Raw genomic sequence first — 22500 nt, forward strand, 5'->3', positions numbered from 1 at the left:
ATCCAAAGAACCCTAAAGAACGATATTTTTCTAAGAACATAAGAAGTAAAAGATGTAGATGTTAAACTCCTGACAAGTTCCTTATTAAGAAGAAAGTAATTTGTAGTTTGTTCCTTGTCTTAACTTTTTACCAAGTGTTCAAAAAAAATTCTGTCTTGGGTTTTATACTTAAAGGGACATCTTAATGTTCTAGATTTACCCGAGAGAAAAATAATAATTCTACTTACGTATAGTTAAATGTCTTATTTTCCTATTTAACAGAAAATAATTGCATGCTTGAAGGAAAACGTTGCGGCAAAATCAGATAAAATCTGACAAACCTCAGATTAAAGCATGATTTTCTGGTGTACTGAAAAAGTGCTTGGTGTAAAAGAATTAAGAAAAGCTTAGAATATTGTTCACCAGTGCTGTAGTGTGATGAAGTGAGCAGGATATGTGGACTTCTTACACACTGTCATCGATTATTGATGAAAATCCTTATGTTCTGCTTCTCTCTTCAGCCCATGATCACACTGAAGCAGGACATGTGAGCTGTGATGGACTTCATAAGGCAAATGTTTTGTGACTGTTAACCTCAGATGAGTTTAGTTATAATAAACTATATAATAAACTATATAATAAACTATTCCACTTACTTTTTCTTGTTTTTTTGAGGATCTGCTGGTTAATAAGCCGTTGTGTTTGCAGGTTAAAGTAAAACATTGTATATCTGAATTTAAGTGTGAACTAAAATATCCTTATAAACTTTATGTCATTTTAGATTTTATCTTTTTTATCATGCTCATGTTTGTATGGCTTTGAGAATTAAACTGCACGTTGACTTCATGACAGAGTTTTTTTTTTTTGTGTGTGTGTGTGTGCGTGCGTGCGTGCGTGCGTGTGTGCGTGCGTGTGTGTGTGTGTGTATGTGTGTGAAGGGGGGGCAATAATTATTGCACGTTATATTTGGATCACTTCTTGCAGACCTTAACATACTGCTTCATGAAAATAACACTTACATCAGCCTGTATGCAGAACTGCAGCTCTCTATGTGAATGTGTGTGTGTGTGTGTGTGCGTGTGTCTGTGTGTGTTTTTGTGCGTGTGTGTGTGTTCGTGTGTGTGTGTGTGAAGGGGGGGGCAATAATTATTGCACATTATATTTGGATCACTTCTTATAGACCTTAACATACTGCTTCATGAAAATAACACTTACATCAGCCTGTATGCAGAACTGCAGCTCTCTATGTGAATGTGTGTGTGTGTGTGTGTTGTGTGCATGTGTGTGTGTGTGTGTGTGTGCGTGTGTCTGTGTGTGTGTGTTCGTGTGTGTGCATGCTGTGCTTGTTTGTGGTCAGTTACAGGAAAGGTAGGAAAGGATAGCTGCGGCAAATAGAAAGAAAGAAAGAAAGAAAGAAAGAAAGAAAGAAAGAAAGAAAGAAAGAAAGAAAGAAAGACCTTTGATTCCCTACACATTCTCTACATACTCAGAAACTAATTAAAAATTTATTGATGGAGAAGAAAAAGTGAATGAATTTCTACATGATTTACAGTTTGAGGAAACATTTTAGTCTCGTTGTAAAGAAATGACTTCAAATGCATAAAATTCATCATCCAGATAAATTAGTAATAATAAAGAAATGTGGGCGCTTAAACTTTTGTACTTGTACAGTGTCTTATTAAAAATCTGTAAGCTATTATACTATAGTAAAGACTTTTAACCGAATGGACTTGTAAAAGGTTTTGTGGACAACGTCAGGTATATAAACATGTGATAATAAACAGGTTATAAACAGGTTATAAACAGGTTATTAGATTAATATTTGTAACGTGTGTAGACATTAAACTGTCTGTGTTTGTTTAAAAGATTAAATGTTATGTGACAGAAAAAATTTACCAAGCTTTTGGGATTATTTTCCTCAGATGTGTTGTGATATTCTTTAGAAAACTCTCAAGTACAATTAAAATGACACTTTATTATAAACCGCTAACTGAATGTCCATATTAACTTTATATTATGTTCCCTGATTAAACAGGCTGAACATAACCCAGCTTTGTGTGTGTGTGTGTGTGTGTGTGTGTGTGTCGACACTACACCGAGTCAACACTACAGAGTCGACACTACACCGAGTCGACACTACACCGAGTCGACACTACAGAGTCGACACTACACAGAGTCGACACTTCACCGAGTCGACACTACACCGAGTCGACACTACACCGAGTCGACACTACACCGAGTCGACACTACACCGAGTCGACACTACACAGAATCGACTCTACACCGAGTCGACACTACACCGAGTCGACACCACACACAGTCGACACCACACAGAGTCGACTCTACACCGAGTCGACACCACACCGAGTCGACACCACACCGAGTCGACACCACACCGAGTCAACACCACACAGAATCGACTCTACACCGAGTCGACATTACACAGAGTCGACACTACACAGAATCGACTCTACACCGAGTCGACACTACACCGAGTCGACACTACACAGAATCGACTCTACACCGAGTCGACACTACACCGAGTCGACACTACACAGAGTCGACTCTACTCCGAGTCGACACTACACCGAGTCGACTCTACACCGAGTCGACACTACACCGAGTCGACTCTACACCGAGTCGACATTACACAGAGTCGACACTACAGTCTAGTGCACTTCGCGCCCTGTGTGAGGAGATTTGAGACCGAGCCGGAGCTCTGACAGAGAGGAGTGAGGGGGTTTGAGTGTAATGGCGCTGTTGGGCTCCCGCACCCTGAGTAAGGACGATGGCCGTTACCGCACACATTTCCGTATGATTAACGAGCAGCAGGTGGAGGACATCACCATAGATTTCTTCTACAAACCGCACACTATAACCCTGCTGACCTGCACCGTGCTCAGCCTCATGTACTTCGCCTTTACCAGGTCAGTCTGGGCACAGGGACGATGCTCAGGGGACACAACATGGCTGATGTAGTGGACAGTGTCGGCTTCCGTCCTTTTAGTTTGTTTTTACTTGTTATTATAAACGCGGCCGTTATTTATTGTTTATAACCCGTTTGTTTGAGTTCTGTGCGCGCGCACGCAGGATACAGGAAACCTTTATCTGTGACGCACAATAGCGCGTGTTATGGAATAGTATACATCCGGGAACCCTGTGCTTTACTTCCGTGTTGTTGTGAAGTGAACATTGGGACCAGCAACTGTAACACACACACACACACACACACACCCATATATATATATACACATACACACACATTTATATATATATATATATACACACATACACACCCATATATATATATATATATATATATATACACACATACACACACATATACATATATATATATGTATATGTGTGTGTATATATGTGTGTGTGTGTGTGTTACAGCTGCTGGTCCCAATGTTCACTTCACAACAATACACACACACACACACACACACACACATATATATATATATATATATATATATATATATATATATATATATATATATATATATATATATATATATATATTCACACACACATATATACTGTACACACATACACTCATATACACACTCTCACATACACACACACACACTCTCTCTCTCTTACACACACATATACACTCCATCAGAGATAATAATTATGTTTACTATTATTTATTATTGGTATTATTATTATTATTATAATCATTATTATCATTCTTGTTGGTAGTATTTTTATTATTATTGTAGTTAATATTATTATTATTATTTTGCGCAGGGTTTTCACAATTGCCATGACTCACAATGATAACAATGTAAGGAATTTGTCTGGAATAAACGAGGCACAATGCAAATATTAGATATATTATTTTGCTAACATTTATCATTGCACATCAACTAATTTAATGGAAGACGAATAGAGTAATAAACAACTGGAAACAGCGTTTAAATTATCTAAAATAAATAGAAATGATGATTGATACTTAAAACCTGTTAGATTTTGATGTGTTCTAAACTTCATACTAACTTTTTAAATAAAGTGTCAGAAAGGTCACCTGTAGCATCTTTTAGCAATTTGGGGATATCTTGCTAGCTAAATGTTTAATTATCAAGGGAAAGCATTTTGGTTTGGAATAAGAATTATTAAAAATGATGAACACAATCATGTTCAATGAATGATCAATGATGAACAATTACTCAATTGGTAATATCTGTGCTGTATGGTTCTGCTGAGCTGTTTGGTGTTTTATTGTCTTGTCTTTTATTTACAGAGACGACGGGAATCAAGACAGCAATGTACGTGTTGGACTTATTGTGATTGTCTCATTTTTCTCAGTCATTAGCGTCCTTGCCTTCCCAAACGGTACGAACCTCCCACTGTAGAAATATGTAGTTCATGCTCTAACTGGGTTTATCTAAAGCCTGCTTTTCTCCTGCGCAGGACCATTTACAAGGCCACACCCCGCGATATGGCGAATAGTCTTCGGTAAGCAGCCTTGCTTTCAGTCCCTCCTGGCTGGCTCACTTTAACACTTTTTGTTGTGTGTGTAGTATGTGTACAAATGATCAGGTTACTGTATGTTAGCCAGTCTGTACAGATCTACAACATGATCCTGAGGCACAGAATTTATAGATGTAGTTGTAGGTAGATATTTTGCTCCATTGTAAGGCTAAAAACTAAAGCTGGCCTTCTGATTGGCTGACAGGTTTAAGCGTGCTCTACTTCCTGTTCCTGGTCTTCATTATCTTCCTGAACTGGGAGCAGGTGAAGGGGCTCATGTACTGGCTGGACCCAAACCTCCGCTACGCCAAGCGGGAGGCTGACATCATGGTATTGTATACGTGTCACTGATGGATGTGTTGATATATAAGTTCAAATATTCTGAGACATTTATTCCGATATCCTGATACTTGTATACAATATTTCTTTGCATGTATTTTGTCTCATTTCTCACTTCTCTCTCTCTCCTGGCTGGCTCACTTTATTTTTTTAATCAGGAGTATGCTGTGAACTGTCATGTGATCACATGGGAGCGAATCCTGAGTCATTTTGACATCTTCGCGTTTAGCCATTTCTGGGGTTGGGGCATGAAGGCCTTGCTGATCCGCAGCTACGGTCTCTGCTGGACCATCAGCATCACGTGGGAGCTGACTGAGGTACGACGACCCCTAGAGCCCCGAAGGATTGCGCTGTGATAAATTGATCCTCTGGTTGTGATCTGGAGACAAAGAACTCTTCTTTGTAAAGGCCAACATAAAAGCACCACGTTTTATTTTTCTAGCCTAGCAGCACTTTATCAGTTGATAAAATTCTTTAAATTAATTATTAATCTCATGTCACATCACGTCATTGATCTGTCAGGTTAAATTTAACGGAAATAAATCTTCTGTAATGTTGTTCTCTCTGACCTACATTTCTTACAGTGGATTTTATTGTCCACTTTAAAGAGGCTTTTCTAAAAATCCTTTGCACTACTTTTCAAAAATGTAGCAGAAGTAAAAGTGAACCATAACATCCTGCTCTTCCACAAGGATTTCCTTTTGTTTATAGTGTCGTTAGCTATAGTGTGACTATATTCACAGCCAATACACTGGAAAACAGACTACACACTGGATTAAAAGCTCCGCCCACGCTACACATTTTTACCTTTGTGCTGATACATGTGTTCAGATACATGAGGAGAAATCGATAAAACGTGTTAAAAACAGTGGTGAAACACGTGAAATGTGTGTTTATCTTCTGCAGCTCTTCTTCATGCACCTCCTGCCCAACTTTGCAGAGTGCTGGTGGGATCAGGTGATCCTGGACATCCTCCTCTGTAACGGCGGAGGGATCTGGCTCGGCATGACCGTGTGTCGCTTCCTGGAGATGCGCACGTACCACTGGGCCAGCATCAAGTACGATCACACGGCACTTCTGAAACCTTCTGTGAAACACTGTGGTGAAATATAAGTACTGACACTTTACAGTAAGGTCATGGATAATATTGTGTGTGTGTGTTGTGTGTGTGTGTTGTGTAGGCACATCCACACCACCACAGGGAAGATCAAGCGCGCTGTACTGCAGTTCACTCCGGCCAGTTGGACCTACGTGCGCTGGTTCGACCCCAAATCCTCCTTCCAGAGAGTAGCTGGAGTTTACCTGTTTATGATCATCTGGCAGGTGAGACTCAGGAGCGTTAAACAAGCTCACACACTGTAACAATTAAAGGTGTAGTGTGTATTATGGCTACAGCGCAGCCACAATCTCATTAATCACAAAAGAATGGTGTATGTTTGGATTATATTGTAATGTCTGCTGTCTCACTCTTCCTGTCTCACTGTCTGCCCTCTCCTGGGTTCATTATTAGTAATTACACAGCTTCTCTGGGAGAGAGCAAGCTGTGTGTGTTTGTGTGTGTGTGTGTGTGTGTGTGTGTGTTTTCTCCTGAGAGGCTGATTAGTTAATAATAAAGCCCTGAGGCACACTTGTTAATGTAAGTGAGCTGCTGTAGAGATTCACCTCCCGATCCTCTTCCCCTCTGCAGCTCATTGACCACGAATCTTATTCAGGTGTAGTGTCATGTAGTAAGGTGCTGTGTGTGTGTGTCTGTCTGTCTGTCTGTCTGTCTGTGTGTGTGTATGTGTGTCTGTCTGTTTGAGTGTGCGCACTGTGTGTGTGCACTCTGTGTGTGTGTGTGCGTGTGTGCGCACTCTGTGTGTGTGTGTGATCTGTGTGTGATTTTACAGTCCGTGTTTTTCTCCTTTGTCTTGTTGTTAGTTGACGGAGCTGAACACCTTCTTCCTGAAGCACATCTTTGTTTTCCCAGCATGCCACGCCCTGAGCTGGGGTCGCATCCTCTTCATCGGCATCATCACCGCGCCCACTGTGAGGTGAGCGCCAGGTTTAATACATCAAGTCATTGGTGGTTTTTTCTCCTTCCATCAGTACACGTTTCAGAAAATTACTTCACATGTAACTTTGTCTTATGACAAATTTATACATTATGATTTATTGTTTTCTCTTTTTCATTATCTTTTTATTTTTTTTATTTACTCTTATTCTTGTTTTCTATTGTTCCTGTTGTTTACCTGTACGTGTCTTATTCAATAACGTTGGTGGAATGTTTCATTTCTTCTCTCTGTGTTTCCCAGGCAGTATTATGCTTATCTCACAGATACACAGTGTAAAAGAGTCGGGACGCAGTGCTGGGTGTTTGGGTGCGTCGATCTCACACACACACACACACACACACACACACACATATATATATACAGACTGTATATTTTACATCTCTTTATCAGTTACATGTTTCTGTGTCTTTGACGTTTTCGTGTTTTCCTTCCTTTTGGCCTCCAACTGATAGCAAACGGATAAAAAGAAAGGTGTGAGGTGTGTGTGTGTGTGCGTGTGCGTGCGTGCGTGCGTGTGTGTGTGTGTGTGTGTGTGTGTGTGCATGTTAGATTACCAGTTAACGTGGCTTGTGGTTGGGGTAGGTGCAGAGTGTAGCAGTGAGCTGTAGTAGATGTTAACGGATGGAGGTTGATCTCCGCTTCTGTAGCCTTAGTGGTTTAGTGCCCATGGAACAAGCAGGTGACACACAAGCCTGGATCTTTCTAAACATTTCAGTTTCACACACGTTTGATGTTTTATGAATCGTTATTTGGCCTAATTTTGGGTTTAGTAAAATATAGGCAGCTTGATGATGAAGAGTGTTGATGCTTTGTTTGATGCTTGAGTTATAAAGTTAAACGTGTAATTCTCATGTAGGTTACATACCTGGGTTCTGTGCCACCATGCAGTGTCTTTACTGAAACACAGAGTAAACCAGTCAGCTGTTTTACACACAAACTCACTGACTGAAAGACTCACTGACAGACTGATTCACTGTTTGACTACATGATTCACTGACAGACTGATTTACTGACTGACTACATGATTCACTGTCTGACTACATGATTCACTGACAGACTGATTCACTGTCTGACTACATGATTCACTGACAGACTGATTTACTGACTGACTACATGATTCACTGATAGACTGATTCTCTGTCTGACTACATGATTCTCTGTCTGACTACATGATTCTCTGTCTGACTACATGTTTCTCTGTCTGACTACATGATTCACTGACTACATGATTCACTGACTGATTATCTGACTGACTACATGATTCACTGACAGACTGATTCTCTGACTGACTACATGATTCACTGACCGACTGATTCACTGACTACATGATTCACTGTCTGACTACATGTTTCTCTGTCTGACTACATGATTCACTGACTGATTCTCTGACTGACTACATGATTCACTGACAGACTGATTCTCTGACTGACTACATGATTCACTGACAGACTGATTCTCTGACTGACTACATGATTCACTGACCGACTGATTCACTGACCACGTGATTCACTGTCTGAGTACATGATTCACTGTCTGACTACATGATTCTCTGACTGACTACATGATTCACTGTCTGACTACATGATTCTCTGACTGACTACATGATTCACTGACTACATGATTCTCTGACTGACCGACTGATTCACTGACCATGTGATTCACTGTCTGAGTACATGATTCACTGTCTGACTACATGATTCTCTGACTGACTACATGATTCACTGTCTGACTACATGATTCTCTGACTGACTACATGATTCACTGACTACATGATTCTCTGACTGACTACATGATTCACTGACCGACTGATTCTCTGACCGACTGATTCACTGACTGACTACATGATTCACTGACAGACTGATTCACTGACTGACCGACTGATTCGCTGACCATGTGATTCACTGTCTGACTACATGATTCACTGTCTGACTACATGATTCTCTGACTGACTACATGATTCACTGTCTGACTACATGATTCTCTGACTGACTACATGATTCACTGACTACATGATTCTCTGACTGACTACATGATTCACTGACCGACTGATTCTCTGACCGACTGATTCACTGACTGACTACATGATTCACTGACAGACTGATTCACTGACTGACCGACTGATTCACTGACCATGTGATTCACTGTCTGAGTACATGATTCACTATCTGACTACATGATTCTCTGACTGACTACATGATTCTCTGACTACATGATTCTCTGACTGACTACATGATTCACTGACTACATGATTCTCTGACTGACTACATGATTCACTGACAGACTGATTCACTGACTGACTACATGATTCACTGCCAGACTGACTCACTGACTGACTCTCCGAATGAACGACTCCCTGACATTTTTTCTTTTCAATGTTATTATTATTTTTTTAAGTATGAATTGTTTTGTTTCTCCTCCTTTCAGAGCCATCGCTTTCCTCGAGGCTTTAGCGTGTGTTAAATTTGGACAGGACTTGTTCTCCAAGACGCAGATCCTCTACGTCGTTCTGTGGCTCCTGTGTGTGGTGAGAGAACATTTTATTTTTCGTCTCTATAATAATATTTGCCTGTGATTTTCACGTCTACACAACACACACACATGTTCCACATGTGCAGGCCTTCATCACGTTCCTGTGCCTGTACGTGATGGTGTGGTACGCTGAGACTTACGGGCCCAGAGAGAAGGTCAGTCTGATTCCACAGCATTCCTGTGGTTCACTACTGTTTATATAGATGATCGTTTGGAGCCACCGATACAAAGTGTATCTGCTGTGTGAGGTGTTTTACACGGCTTCTCTTACAGAGTTTGTCAGAGTGTGAGGACAGCATTTACACTGAGACCGGAGACAATGTGTCTGTCAAAGGTAAGAGAGAAAAGCTCATTCAGTCACTGACTCCTTAACTGATTCACTCACTGACATTTGACTCACTGACTGATTCACTCACTGATTAATATACAATATATCTGTTGCTTGATGCTGCAGAAATAAGCACTTTACTATGGCGCGTACTGAATTTGTTCTGAATCTGATTATTAGAGTCGGACTCTGTGACACGTCCCACCACCAGGAGGAGAGGGAAAGGTTCTGGAAACAACAAACCTGTCAACGGAGTGGAGAAATAGACTCCGCAAATTCAATCCTGAAGGAACCGAGGAAGGAGAGAAAGTCAAAGTTTTGTACAAACAGCGCTGTAAACGTTGGAGGGAAAATCGGGACCAGACGGCTTTGTCTTTGCTCCAGGATTTGGTCAGTGTTGAGCCACCAGGTGGCGCTACCGGTGTAACGAGGTGAAAAACAACACTGAGGTTCATGTTGACTGAAAAACTCTTAGATATTTTTTCCCATTTCAGTATTGTGTCTGTGTATCTCGTGTCAGCGATGCCAACTGGTGTGTGCCGATATATTCACGTTACCACACAATCACCATCAATAACAAATTAATCACAGTTTATGACAGTCACGACATACAGGGCTCTTTCACCACAAACGTTTCCTTTAATACACATTAAAACATAATTAACTCTAAAACTAATCTGATTATTATAATTAATATTCACATCCTACATTCCAGGAAAATGGGAATATGGGAATGTCCAGCCTCATAACATTCCATGTAGGTAAAGATTGGCATTAATTTATAGATGACAGGAAGTTGCAGTGTGTCCTGAATCATTTCTGTTACTGAGTTACTGAGCTTGCAGCTACTTGTGTACGTTCGTCACTGATGCGTTACTGTAAAAATACGTCGGCATCAGATTGGTTCAGTACAACAATTCCGTCCTCACACACCTGACACACACATTGTGGATCGTATCATAAGACTGATTATCGGCACACACCTAGAGAAGAGCACTGACTGATCAGGCCATTTCAGTCCTACTTTAATTTCGATGAGGATGAGGATGATGAGGATCGCTGCTAACTCGTATCTGTTACCTCCTAACCATCGACAAGAGTATCCACTTTTCTGTTCATTCTTGAAACCTCTAACATGCAGATGTGCCTGTGTGTGTGTGTGTGTGTGTGTGTGTGTGTGTGTGAGATATCTGATGTTTAGCCTAATAATCAGGTGTTAATGATGTGTTGAGTTTCAGAGTGTTTTAGATTAGGTTATTTGATGTTATTTTCCCACCCGACGTCCCCGACGACAATCCCGCTGTGGTCCGAGTCTGTCATGAGTTTACACACAACACCAAACACACACCGTTACACAATAATATACTGTAAATTAACACACCATACACTGACATCATGAACACTTTAAATCATCGCGGCTACCCTGCGTGTTCGTTCAGACCATTCTATTAACAACAAAAAGTAATTTCTATTTATAATATTTCAGAATATATTTGTGTGTGTATATATTTCACACACACACACACACACACACACTTGTATTTTGTTCAATGTTGTTTACACAGTTAGGAATGTGCTGATGTTAAAACTCCGTATCATTATGGGATTCGTTTAGACCAGTTCATGATATTATTAGTACACACTGCCTTAGTAGAGTTTAATAATACACGTGATCTTGCCTTCAGATTTTGCCAATTTAAAATAATATTACTGTATTTTTTAACCGGATTATCAGAGAACACACAAACGGATGGATTGATTTCCATCTAGTGAATCGTATTCGATTCGGTTTGCCAGTAAGAGTCGACTCCTTCGACAAACGCCAAACAACTCCTTGTCCTTTAATTTCTAAGCCAGTTGAAGTTTATGATATTTACTATACTGTTGATTGTTCTTTTGTGGAACTATGACTGAAATAATTTTGTGCAATCTTATCTGCCTTCTAATTATAACGAAATAGCGATACTCTATAAAGAGTTTTTTTGTTTGTTTGTTTTTTTTTGGCTCGTTAACCACGATTTCAGATCAAAATGCACTTTTCTACACGTTTATCCTCCATCCTTCAGCGTCGTCGCCGGGCCTCTCGGGCACGATCCCACTTTGACGGAGCGGAAATGGTGAATAAAGAAAGTTCTACACACTTTGTGCACGAGCTCCTGCACACTTCTATATTCCTAATAACTTCCTAATAACTTTTCAGTGTTTCTACCGGATTTCCACAGCTGTGTGTGACGATGTAGATCTGTATGTGATTATTTATAGAGTCACTGCGTTTCTCATTAAAACAACTTCAACCTGTGGTCGAGTGTCGTGTGTCTGTACGTTCACACCTGGATGTGAAAAATTAATTACACCTGAAAATAAACTGAGTTTTTGGGGAAACGATACAAACACATATGAACCATGGTAGAAAAATCACAGGGGAGAAAATATTAATGACACGAAACCGCTTCGGGTTACTGATCAGAAGGTCGGGGGTTCAAGCCCACAAGCTGCTGAGACATCACCGTTGGGTCCTCGAGCAAGGACCTTAACCTCACCTGCGTTAGGGGCGCCAGCTGACCCTGCGCTCTGACCCCAGGGCTCATAATAACCTGGGATATGCGGAAACTTAAAGCATTTCACTGCGTGTCGTCTGTGTGTAAGTGAGAAATAAATTTGAATTTGAATTTGATTGAAACCTCTGAATCGTTGGCAGCCGTGACAGCGGATCACGTGGCCAGGGCGGGTGTCACGTGACGCGGGTTTGCACGTGTCTCCCACAGGGCTGAAAATAAACGTGTTCATGAAGGAGTCGGGTGTCGAGCTAAATTTATAATCACTCAGAAAATACAGCGTTAACTCACATCCGATTCATGATGCATATAATCACAATTCTAACCAAAAGCTTATCCACATTTACACTGTGGATTGGTGTGAAGCTCTGACAGCAGTGCAGCTACACCATTAAACTAAATACAAACAGCTTAACTTAAACATTTATATCATTAAATAAAGGTTAACCATCATTTTTAATGATGAATATTAATATGTAGCTCGTTGTTGTTACCCCACACTTCACCAGGGGGCAACAAAACACACATCGTGCTGCCTGAGTCACATGACCCAGAGGCCTGCTGGGAAACATGGAGCCTCTGTAAATCTCTCCTTGTTCTCCTCTCTCTCTCTCTCTCTCTCTCTCTCTCTCTCTCTCTCTCTCTCTCTCTCTCCCCAGGAAGTGATAGAGCTCTGAGGAGAAGAGCAGGATTTCTGAGGCCATCATGACTCCCACCAGAAGAGCTGAGGAGATCCTGGATGAGATCCACACTGATCTGCTCGAGTGTAAAGTGTGTTTCGAAACATTTTCATCCGAACCCAGAACTCGAAGGCCACGCAACCTCCCCTGTGGTCATGTGATCTGTCTGGGGTGCGTCTGCAGCCTGTCTCATGCCGTGTCTCGCCATCTCGAGTGCCCTTTCTGCAGGAAGCAATGCGGTCAAGGTGACACCTATGAATGCCAGGTTCTCGTCGACCTTCAGGAAATGATCGGTTTGTATTTTCCTCAAAAAAAAAACAAAGACTGTGAGAAAGATCTGGGGTCAGGGGTCATGCGTCTAGACAGTGCCTACGGAGGATGGGGTCCGCTCATCAACCCAACCGGTGTAGTCGTGTTTGGAGCATCACAGGATGTTCTGGTGGCGCATGGAGGACACCAGAGAGTGACCGGGTTCGGGAGTCGTGGTCAGTTCTTGTGCAGTTTTGGGCGCTACGGACACAACAGCTTCGAAATCTGCCATCCTTTAGATCTTGCTGTTACACCGGACGGCCATGTTGTTGTCACAGATGCAGGAGATCGCTCAGTCAAGGTGTTTTCATCGACAGGAAATCCAGTGACCACCATCCCAGAGTTTCAGCTTCCTTGGGGTGTTGACGTGGACATCTCAGGTACCATCTTAGTGACGGACGCTGAAACCGGAACACTTTGGCAGATCATCATGGACTTCAGACATGGCGTGGTTTCGGTAAAGAAGGCGATGGTGAAAGATCTGAAGACTCCACGAGCCGTTGCTTGCTGTAGAGCGTCCGGACGCATCGCGGTGGTGGAACATCTCCAGATTCGAGAAAGTTCAGGGGACGATGCTACACTGACACGGTTGAAGGTCTTCAACAGTGATTTCATCCTCCTCAAGCAAATGGACACTCTCAGTTTTCACCCTCTGAAGCTGAGCATCTCGGCCATAACCTTCAATAGACATGGAGGTTTAATCGTAGCTGATGTGAACCAGGGACTCGTGTGGAGTCTAGGAGATGTCCAGAAAGCTCCAGAGTTAATTCCACTGGTGAGAGAGGGACTGGTGCGTCCGGTGGGATTAGTGGCGACCGACGAGGACACGCTGATCGTCCTGGATGCCGGAGATCACACCGTGAAGACGTTCACGAGTAACTTTGAGGACTTGTACAGCGATAACAAATTATGATGTCAAAATGTTGTGTATACACAGAAATGTTGGTCATCTCACATAAAATCCCTTAAAAAGAAAACAATTTACTGAAAATATTAAAAAAAACTGGAACTTAAGTAATGTTGAAAATGATTAAAAGATTTGTTGTTTGCGTTCATTTATTTTTATTGATTTATTTTCACACAGGTGTACAGCAAATGTAAACACACACACACACACACACTTCACTGCCTATCTAATAGACTCACACTCCCAGGATCTTCTGCATGTTTCCACAAACTAACCAGAAAAATGCAAATAATCTACAGTTCAGTGCAAAAGTTTATACACCCTCAGCAGGATTAAATCTTCATTCTAAGATGATGTTCAGTTGATTTTTACCACAGATACTGTGTCATTATCACAAGAAACTAAAAGTTAAGTAGAGAGTTTTAGTGTAAATAGAGTTTTGTATATAAAAACATTATATTACAGAATTATAATGTTAAACAATGTGATTCACAGGAGTTGGACATTATTACTGCTACTTTTACATCTGCTAAATATTATTATTATAAGTAGTATTGGTAGTATTAGTATCACTATTATTATTATTATTATTATTATTATTATTATTATTATCTTTATTATTATTATCAATTTTATTATTATTATAATAATAAGTATTATTATTATTATTATTATTATTATTATTATTATCATTATTAGTATTATTGTTGTTATTATTATTATTATTATTATTATCTATTTTATTATTATTATCATTATTTGTATTATTGTTGTTATTATTATTATTATTATTATTATCATTCTTATTATTTATTTGTACTTAATTTGTTTTAATTGTTTTAAATCAGCTTAAGAGTTAAAAATTCCCGCTGAATCTCTCTAAATCCGGGCCGTATCCCAAATCCCTTCCTCCTCCCTGTCTTGGTGCACTAGTATAACGTGTAAAATCCTTTGTAAACACCCTACGCAGTGCCCTACGTGTCCAGTGGGACTCGCCGTTTGGGACGAGTCCCGAGTTTTCGCCCAGTCTGATTTTTCCTGCTCTAACCAGGACGTCCCGTGTGTCTATGTGTCCTGTGTGAAGGCTTTATAACGTTTTAAACATTCCTGGTGTTTGTGTAGAACGTAATAAAGCAGTCAGGAGTCACTGCAGAGATTTATGTCCCACTCCCGATCCGCTTCAGAGCGGAAGATGGCGGTCGGGATGCTGCTGACCGAGGCTGGATTGTGAGGCCGTATCCCAAACGGCTCGGTATCGGACGCTTAAGTGTACTACGTTTAGCGCGATTGTGATTGTATCACTCCCTACTTAGGGGATCTCCAGAGGGCGTCAGGGAGGCGTTTGGGACGCAGCCCATCAGCGGGTCTTCCTAGCCAGATAGCTAGGCTGAAGAAAACGGAGCAATTATGTTGGAGTTTTGATGAGTTGTAATGTTGTAATGTTGGGGATGGTTTTAAAAGGGTTTTTAACAGTTTTTTTTGTCTTCAGACGTTGTTTTTGTGCTCCCGGAGACTCCGTGGAGACTTTTCTTTGCGTTATTCTTCATCTTCACGTTAGGGCTAGTTGTGTACAGGGTCACTGAGGCACACAAAAGTGCATTAAAATGTCGGATACGAAGGTAAAAGTCGCTGTCAGAGTCCGGCCCATGAACCGCAGGGGTGAGTCCAGGAACACAGACACATTTTATACCCTGTTTCTGCCTCAGAGACGAAAAGAAAAGCCTTTAAATTTGCTCCTAAACGGAGTTAATGCTGCATCATATGGAGTCATGGCGCAGGGACGATTTCACTGCTGTGACTTTTTATCATCTTTAACATTCTGTAGTCGGTTATAAAGTGTGTGTGTGTTACTGAGAGAACTTTGTGTTTAAAGTGTGTTGTGTGTTTGCAGAGATCGAGCTGAGCACCAAGTGTGTGTTGGACATGGAGGAGAATCAGACCATCCTTCACCCTCCACCTTCTAACACCAAGGGAGAGAACAGCAGGTAGAGATCAGACTGTAAATCAGAGTCTAATCTAAAACACATCACACTCATGGACACGAACTGCTGGGAGAACAGCAGATAGATTTATATCTAACTCTTTAGTTGTAAAAAAAAAAAAAAAAAAGGAGAAGAGTGAAGAGATTTATTTATTCATTCATCTGCAGAACAGGAATTATTAACAGTAATAAACTGCACAATTGTCATGTTTTAAATCTTTAAATTGTGTAGAAAATCTGTCCTGATGTGAAATACTGAGCCTAAAAAAAGTTAAGTAAACAAACAAACAAACAAACAAACAAACAAAGGATTCGCACAAGACGTAAAGTTACTGATACATTTCTAGAAATTATGTTTGCAAAACAGGATTAGTTTGGTGTCGTGTCAGGATTTTATTTTCTTTCTAAAAATCTATAAACGTCAGTATTTAGATGTTGGTGTAAATTTATAAGAACTGAACATTCAGAAGAATCGAGTGTTAGTACTTTACAGTCCTGTATTAAGTTACTGTAATGTTTTATATCTGCTAAAAAAAATCTGCTGGACATGAAACACAATCCTACTGCAGGCTGTGTGTTTGTCGTGTAGCTAAATTGTATGAACAGTAAAAACAAGAATTTGTTTTCTGTAGAAAACTAAAGGAATTGCTGAGTAATGTTTTGATGTAAACAGTGCAGTGATTATTTACAGTGCAGTGAGGGTGAAGTTCCACTGAGCTGATGTGCATCACGCCGCATTTCTGCGTTTGCCCCAATCGGAGTTATTAGCAGTGTGTTAAATTCGAGCCAGGCTGTGTGCCTGGTATCACCTCTGTGTGTGTGTGAGGGCGTGTGTGTGTGTGTGTGTGAGAGGGTGTGTGTGTGTGAGGGCGTGTGTGTGTGTGTGAGGGCGTGTGTGTGCGCGAGGGCGTGTGTGTGTGAGGGCGTGTGAGGGTGTGAGGGCGTGTGTGTGTGTGAGGGCGTGTGTGTGAGGGCGTGTGTGTGTGTGTGAGGGTGAGTGTGTGAGGGCGTGTGTGTGTGCAAGGGCGTGTGTGTGTGCAAGGGCGTGTGTGTGTGCAAGGGCGTGTGTGTGTGTGAGGGCGTGTGTGTGCGAGGGCGTGTGTGTGTGAGGGCGTGTATGTCTGTGAGGGCGTGTGTGTGTGTGAGGGCGTGTGTGTGCAAGGGCGTGTGTGTGTGTGAGGGCGTGTGTGTGAGAGGGTGTGTGTGCGCGAGGGCGTGTGTGTGTGAGGGTATGTGTGTGTGAGGGCGTGTGTGTGTGAGGGCGTGTGTGTGAGGGCGTGTCTGTGTGTGAGGGCGTGTGTGTGAGGGCGTGTGTGAGGGCGTGTGTGTGTGCAAGGGCGTGTGTGTGTGAGGGCGTGTGTGACTGCGAGGGCGTGTGTGTGTGCGAGGGCGTGTGTGTGTGAGGGCGTGTGTGTGTGAGGGCGTGTATGTGTGTGCGAGGGCGCGTGTGTGTGCGAGGGCGCGTGTGTGTGCGAGGGCGTGTGTGTGTGCGAGGGCGTGTGTGTGTGAGGGCGTGTGTGTGCGAGGGCGTGTGTGTGTGCAAGGGCGCGTGCGTGTGTGAGGGCGTGTGTGACTGCGAGGGCGTGTGTGTGTGAGGGCGTGTGTGTGTGTGCGAGGGCGTGTGCGAGGGCGCGTGTGTGTGCGAGGGCGCGTGTGTGTGCGAGGGCGCGTGTGTGTGCGAGGGCGTGTGTGTGCGAGGGCGTGTGTGTCTGTGAGGGCGTGTGTGTGTGCGAGGGCGTGTGTGTGTGCGAGGGCGTGTGTGTGTGTTGCGAGGGCGTGTGCGTGTGCGAGGGCGTGTGTGCGTGCGAGGGCGTGTGTGTGTGCGAGGGCGTGTGTGACTGCGAGGGCGTGTGTGTGTGTGAGGGCGTGTGTGTGTGAGGGCATGTGTGTCTGTGAGGGCGTGTGTGTCTGTGAGGGCGTGTGTGTGTGAGGGCGTGTGTGTCTGTGAGGGCGTGTGTGTGTGTGTGTGTGTGAGGGCGTGTGTGTGTGTGTGTGTGTGTGTGTGTGAGGGAACTGCACTACACTGAACAATCTTGAAATAGACCCAAATTTATGCGTGAGGTTTTTATTGGTTATAAAAAGACGTAGATGTTGGTGGAGGAAACACATCCCAGTGTAGGAGTGATGTGGGTTCTGTACTTACTGTGTTATTAACTCTAACTAATGTAGGTGAAGCAGGTCACGATGTAGCTGAGGGTAATAAAGTCTGATTCTTTATCCTTATTACACTCGGTATTAAAGAGAGCTTTATGGAGTGTTGTGTTCGTGTGTAAACTCTGTTCATCAGCCTCACTGTCACCAAAGTGCTCAGGTGGGCAGTCAGAGCTGAAATACACCGAGAAGATGATGACAGAAACGTGCAGCCTACAGTGAAACATGGTGGTGGTAGCATCATCATCATCATCATCATCATCATCATTATTATTATCATCATCATCATCATCATCATCATCATCATCATCATCATCACTCCATTTCACTGTCTGATGTAAAGAGAGAGGCTTCAAACTGTACTTCATGAGTCACTACAAGGAATTTACACGCTTGTTAAACTACTGTTATGTCACACCCACACACACCCACACACACACACACACACACACACACACTGATATTCTGAAAATCCCTCGCTCCTTTGGAAAACAGAGAGCTGATGGTGTGGAATAGCCTCATCTGGAAATAAGCACTAGATCATGACTAATTGGACAGCAGTCAAGTGTGAAGCACACACACATACTCTCACACACACACACACACACACACACACACACACTCACATACACTCCCACACGTACATGCACTCTCACACACACACACATACACTCACATACACACACACATAAACTCACACACACACTAATATACTCTCACACACACACACACACTCACATACACTCCCACACATACATGCACTCTCACACACACACACATACACTCACATACACACACACATAAACTCACACACACACTAATATACACTCACACACACACATATACTCCCACACACACACATGCACTCTCACACACACACACATACACTCACACTCACATACACTCCCACACATACATGCACTCTCACACACACACACACACACACACACACACACATGAACTCACACACACTCACATACACACACACATAAACTCACACACACACTAATATACACTCACACACACATATACTCCCACACACACACCTGCACTCTCACACACTCACACACACACACACACACTCACATACACACACACATAAACTCACACACACACTAATATACACTCACACACACATATACTCCCACACACACACATATACTCACACTCACATACACTCACACACATACATGCACTCTCACACACACACACACACACACACACATGCACTCACACACACACACACTCACATACACACACACATAAACTCACACACACACTAATATACACTCACACACACACATATACTCCCACACACACACATGCACTCTCACACACACACACACACATACACATGCACTCACACACACACACACACTCACATACACACACACATAAACTCACACACACACTAATATACACTCACACACACACATATACTCCCACACACACATGCACTCTCACACACTCACACACACACACACACTCACATACACACACACATAAACTCACACACACACTAATATACACTCACACACACACATATACTCCCACACACACACACATGCACTCTCACACACTCACACACACACACACACTCACATACACACACACATAAACTCACACACACACTAATATACACTCACACACACACATATACTCCCACACACACACATGCACACTCACACACACACACACACTCACATACACACACACATAAACTCACACACACACTAATATACACTCACACACACACATATACTCCCACACACACACATGCACACTCACACACACACACACACTCACATACACACACACATAAACTCACACACACACTAATATACACTCACACACACATATATACTCCCACACACACACACATGCACTCTCACACACTCACACACATACACTCACTCACATTTTTTTGTGTGTTTTAATAAATATTTGACTGGCAGTGTTTTTGAGCAGCTGTGACACAAGTCATTGAACTCAACATTACAACCGTCTGTGATTGGCTGGGGAGACTGAGTAAGCCCCTCCCACCCAGAAAGCTGTGTTATATTCTCGTATTCTACAGATGGCCGTAGCGTCATCAGGATGCGAACACGTGAGCTCGTCTATGTGTTTTAACTCTAAATCAGAACCTATTTCTGTAAGGAACCGAGTGCAGGGAAATGAAACGCTGGACGAGACGAGGTCCAGGGAATCGTTTATATATTTACTTTCAGTCAAAACATTAATCTTTATGTGGTAGTTTCACTGTCAGTGTTTTGTCTAATCACTCGAGTTCTCAGGACACCTGTTCCTATGAACCCGGTGTGTGTGTGTCTGTGTGTGTGTGTGTGTGTGTGTGTGTTTATATCCGATGTGGCCACTTGCCAGTGATTAACAGTGAGGAGACGGCATTGTTTTTTCTTTGTTAATGTAGATTTACAGCAGCTTCTGATCACCTGTGTGTTTTGTGGGATTCCACATGTGCACTATTTTTATTGTGGACATATAAAATATCATGTTAATATTCTGGGGTCATGGTGGCTTAGTAGTTAGCACGTTCTCCTCACACCTCCAGGGTCGGGGTTCGATTCCCACCTCCGCCTTGTGTGTGTGGAGTTTGCATGTTCTCCCCGTGCCTCGGGGGTTTCCTCCGGGTACTCCGGTTTCCTCCCCCGGTCCAAAGTCATGCATGGTAGGTTGATTGGCATCTCTGGAAAATTGTCCGTAGTGTGTGATTGCGTGAGTGAATGAGTGTGTGTGTGTGTGTGCCCTGTGATGGGTTGGCACTCCATCCAGGGTGTATCCTGCTTTGATGCCCGATGACGCCTGAGATAGGCACAGGCTCCCCGTGACCCGAGGTAGTTCGGATAAGCGGTAGAAGATGAGTGAATGAGTGAGAGAGTATATATTATATTATATATATACGCACACATGCTTTACCCACATCTTAAAAACCTTCAGAGAATTAGAGTAAAAAGTTAGTTATAATATAGCATGTGTCCTGCAGGCATGTGTGTTAGTCTTCCTCGGACAGGATGGTGTCGGTATTTTTGCCCTCTGTTCCAGTTAGATACGTGTAAGCTAGGGATTAATATCACGCCGACTAGCCTCGAGCGCACTGTGTACACCTTGGAGTCTATTGTTTTGCTATTTTTTTTTTTGCGTGATCTTGAGGTCTGTGTGTGTCTCTTGTTTCTCACGGTAAAGTCAGAGTAAACAAACGGTGTTTAAGTGAAGAGTGAACGTGCCTTGAGGGCGTGAAGGGGGAGGTTCATTCCCATTCACTGAGCGTGTGCAGCAGTGTGACGCTCGCTCTCCGGTTTCAAAACTTTCCACGTGGTGACATGGTCAGTCAGATTAGAAATGTGTGTGTGTGTGTGTGTGTGTGTGTGAGAGAGAGAGAAGAGAAAAGAGTGTGTCTCTGTGTGTGAGAGACAAGCACCTGAGGCAGGCAGACAGACAGGAGGGTATTTGGCCGGTGGTGACGTGTCTGTGTTCAGGGGTTTTCCAGCTTTATAATGATCAGAGCAGGCTGACAGGTGTCTCCTCCCCACCCCGTATCCCTCCTCTCTCTCTTATCCCATCATGCCTCACTGCAGTGCTCAGAGGGCAGAGTGATTAGTGAAAGCTCACTTTCATCTCGTACGGCTCTGCACCAGCGAAGCGTGTCGTTTTCTCCTCGTCCCGTCACCAGCTATCAGAGGCTCAGAGGGATTTCACACGGCTTTCAGAGTTCCTGCGCTGTCTCTGATCAGATTCCTGAAGACGTTGGTGGGGGCGGGGGGTGTGTATGTATATATATAAAGGTTTACCTGTGGGTAACAATTCAGCTGTTAGCTGTGCTGGTATCTTTGTGCCCACCTTATTCATCAGATCACAGTTCTCTGTGACCTTCTTTAATGCCTCTAATCAAACTGTGGTTCCTGCCCTTAGTGTCACTATAACCATTGTGTCTCCATCATGGTCTCCTAGGTCCACTGTAACCAGTAAGCCCACAGTTCCTGCCCCCAGGGCAGCTTTATCCAGCCAGATCACAGCTTCTGCACTCAAATATCACTGTGACCAAACATATTGCCATGAACATCCCCCCAGTGCCACTACAACCAGACAAAAGTTCTTGCTCCCAATGCTGCTTTTATTAGTCGAGCCTGAGATCCACACACCCCAATATTACTGTAGTCACCCAGAACCCACCCCCAACATTACTGTAGC

At 42.8% G+C, this 22500-nt stretch overlaps 4 protein-coding genes across 9 annotated transcripts in view; all 4 read left to right on the forward strand.

The window, feature by feature from the left end:
• Positions 1–825, forward strand: part of LOC132839964 (membrane-spanning 4-domains subfamily A member 4A) — a 5401-nt gene extending 4576 nt beyond the window's left edge. For all 3 annotated transcript variants that reach the window (XM_060861191.1, XM_060861193.1, XM_060861192.1), the window contains one exon: positions 501–825. In XM_060861191.1, coding sequence (XP_060717174.1) covers positions 501–530 — 30 coding nt within the window. In that variant the 3' untranslated portion in view covers positions 531–825. The remainder of the gene's footprint in view (positions 1–500) is intronic.
• A 1782-nt stretch (positions 826–2607) lies between these two features.
• On the forward strand, positions 2608–12010 carry ptdss1a (phosphatidylserine synthase 1a). The gene is made up of 13 exons (XM_060861826.1): positions 2608–2906; positions 4232–4323; positions 4402–4446; positions 4667–4791; positions 4959–5117; positions 5707–5858; positions 5982–6123; positions 6721–6833; positions 7095–7160; positions 9279–9378; positions 9470–9538; positions 9657–9717; positions 9892–12010. Exons 1-13 carry the CDS (start codon positions 2731–2733, stop codon positions 9975–9977), a joined length of 1386 nt encoding a protein of 461 aa, XP_060717809.1. The 5' UTR covers positions 2608–2730; the 3' UTR covers positions 9978–12010.
• Positions 12011–12880: 870 nt separating this feature from the next.
• Positions 12881–14314, forward strand: LOC132840249 (E3 ubiquitin-protein ligase NHLRC1-like). Its single transcript, XM_060861766.1, has one exon. It carries the CDS (start codon positions 12972–12974, stop codon positions 14166–14168), a length of 1197 nt encoding a protein of 398 aa, XP_060717749.1. The 5' UTR covers positions 12881–12971; the 3' UTR covers positions 14169–14314.
• Positions 14315–15469: 1155 nt separating this feature from the next.
• The window catches only part of kif13a (kinesin family member 13A), a 38023-nt gene continuing 30992 nt past the window's right edge, over positions 15470–22500 (forward strand). For 3 of the 4 annotated variants that reach the window (XM_060861385.1, XM_060861387.1, XM_060861388.1), the window contains exons 1-2: positions 15470–15821; positions 16054–16147. In XM_060861385.1, coding sequence (XP_060717368.1) covers positions 15767–15821; positions 16054–16147 — 149 coding nt within the window. In that variant the 5' untranslated portion in view covers positions 15470–15766. The remainder of the gene's footprint in view (positions 15822–16053; positions 16148–22500) is intronic. The other variant, XM_060861386.1, reaches the window with a different exon arrangement.

This window comes from Tachysurus vachellii, chromosome 25 (assembly GCF_030014155.1).
Source record: "Tachysurus vachellii isolate PV-2020 chromosome 25, HZAU_Pvac_v1, whole genome shotgun sequence".
Taxonomy (NCBI): Eukaryota; Metazoa; Chordata; class Actinopteri; order Siluriformes; family Bagridae; genus Tachysurus; species Tachysurus vachellii.

Coding starts and splice junctions, on each gene's coding strand:
- ptdss1a (XM_060861826.1), top strand. CDS start 2,731: ATGGCGCTGTTGGGCTCCCGCACCCTGAGTAAGGACGATGGCCGTTAC. Junction 5,118..5,706: donor TCACGTGGGAGCTGACTGAG/GTACGACGACCC, acceptor TATCTTCTGCAG/CTCTTCTTCATGCACCTCCT. Junction 9,379..9,469: donor TTCTGTGGCTCCTGTGTGTG/GTGAGAGAACAT, acceptor CCACATGTGCAG/GCCTTCATCACGTTCCTGTG.
- LOC132840249 (XM_060861766.1), top strand. CDS start 12,972: ATGACTCCCACCAGAAGAGCTGAGGAGATCCTGGATGAGATCCACACT.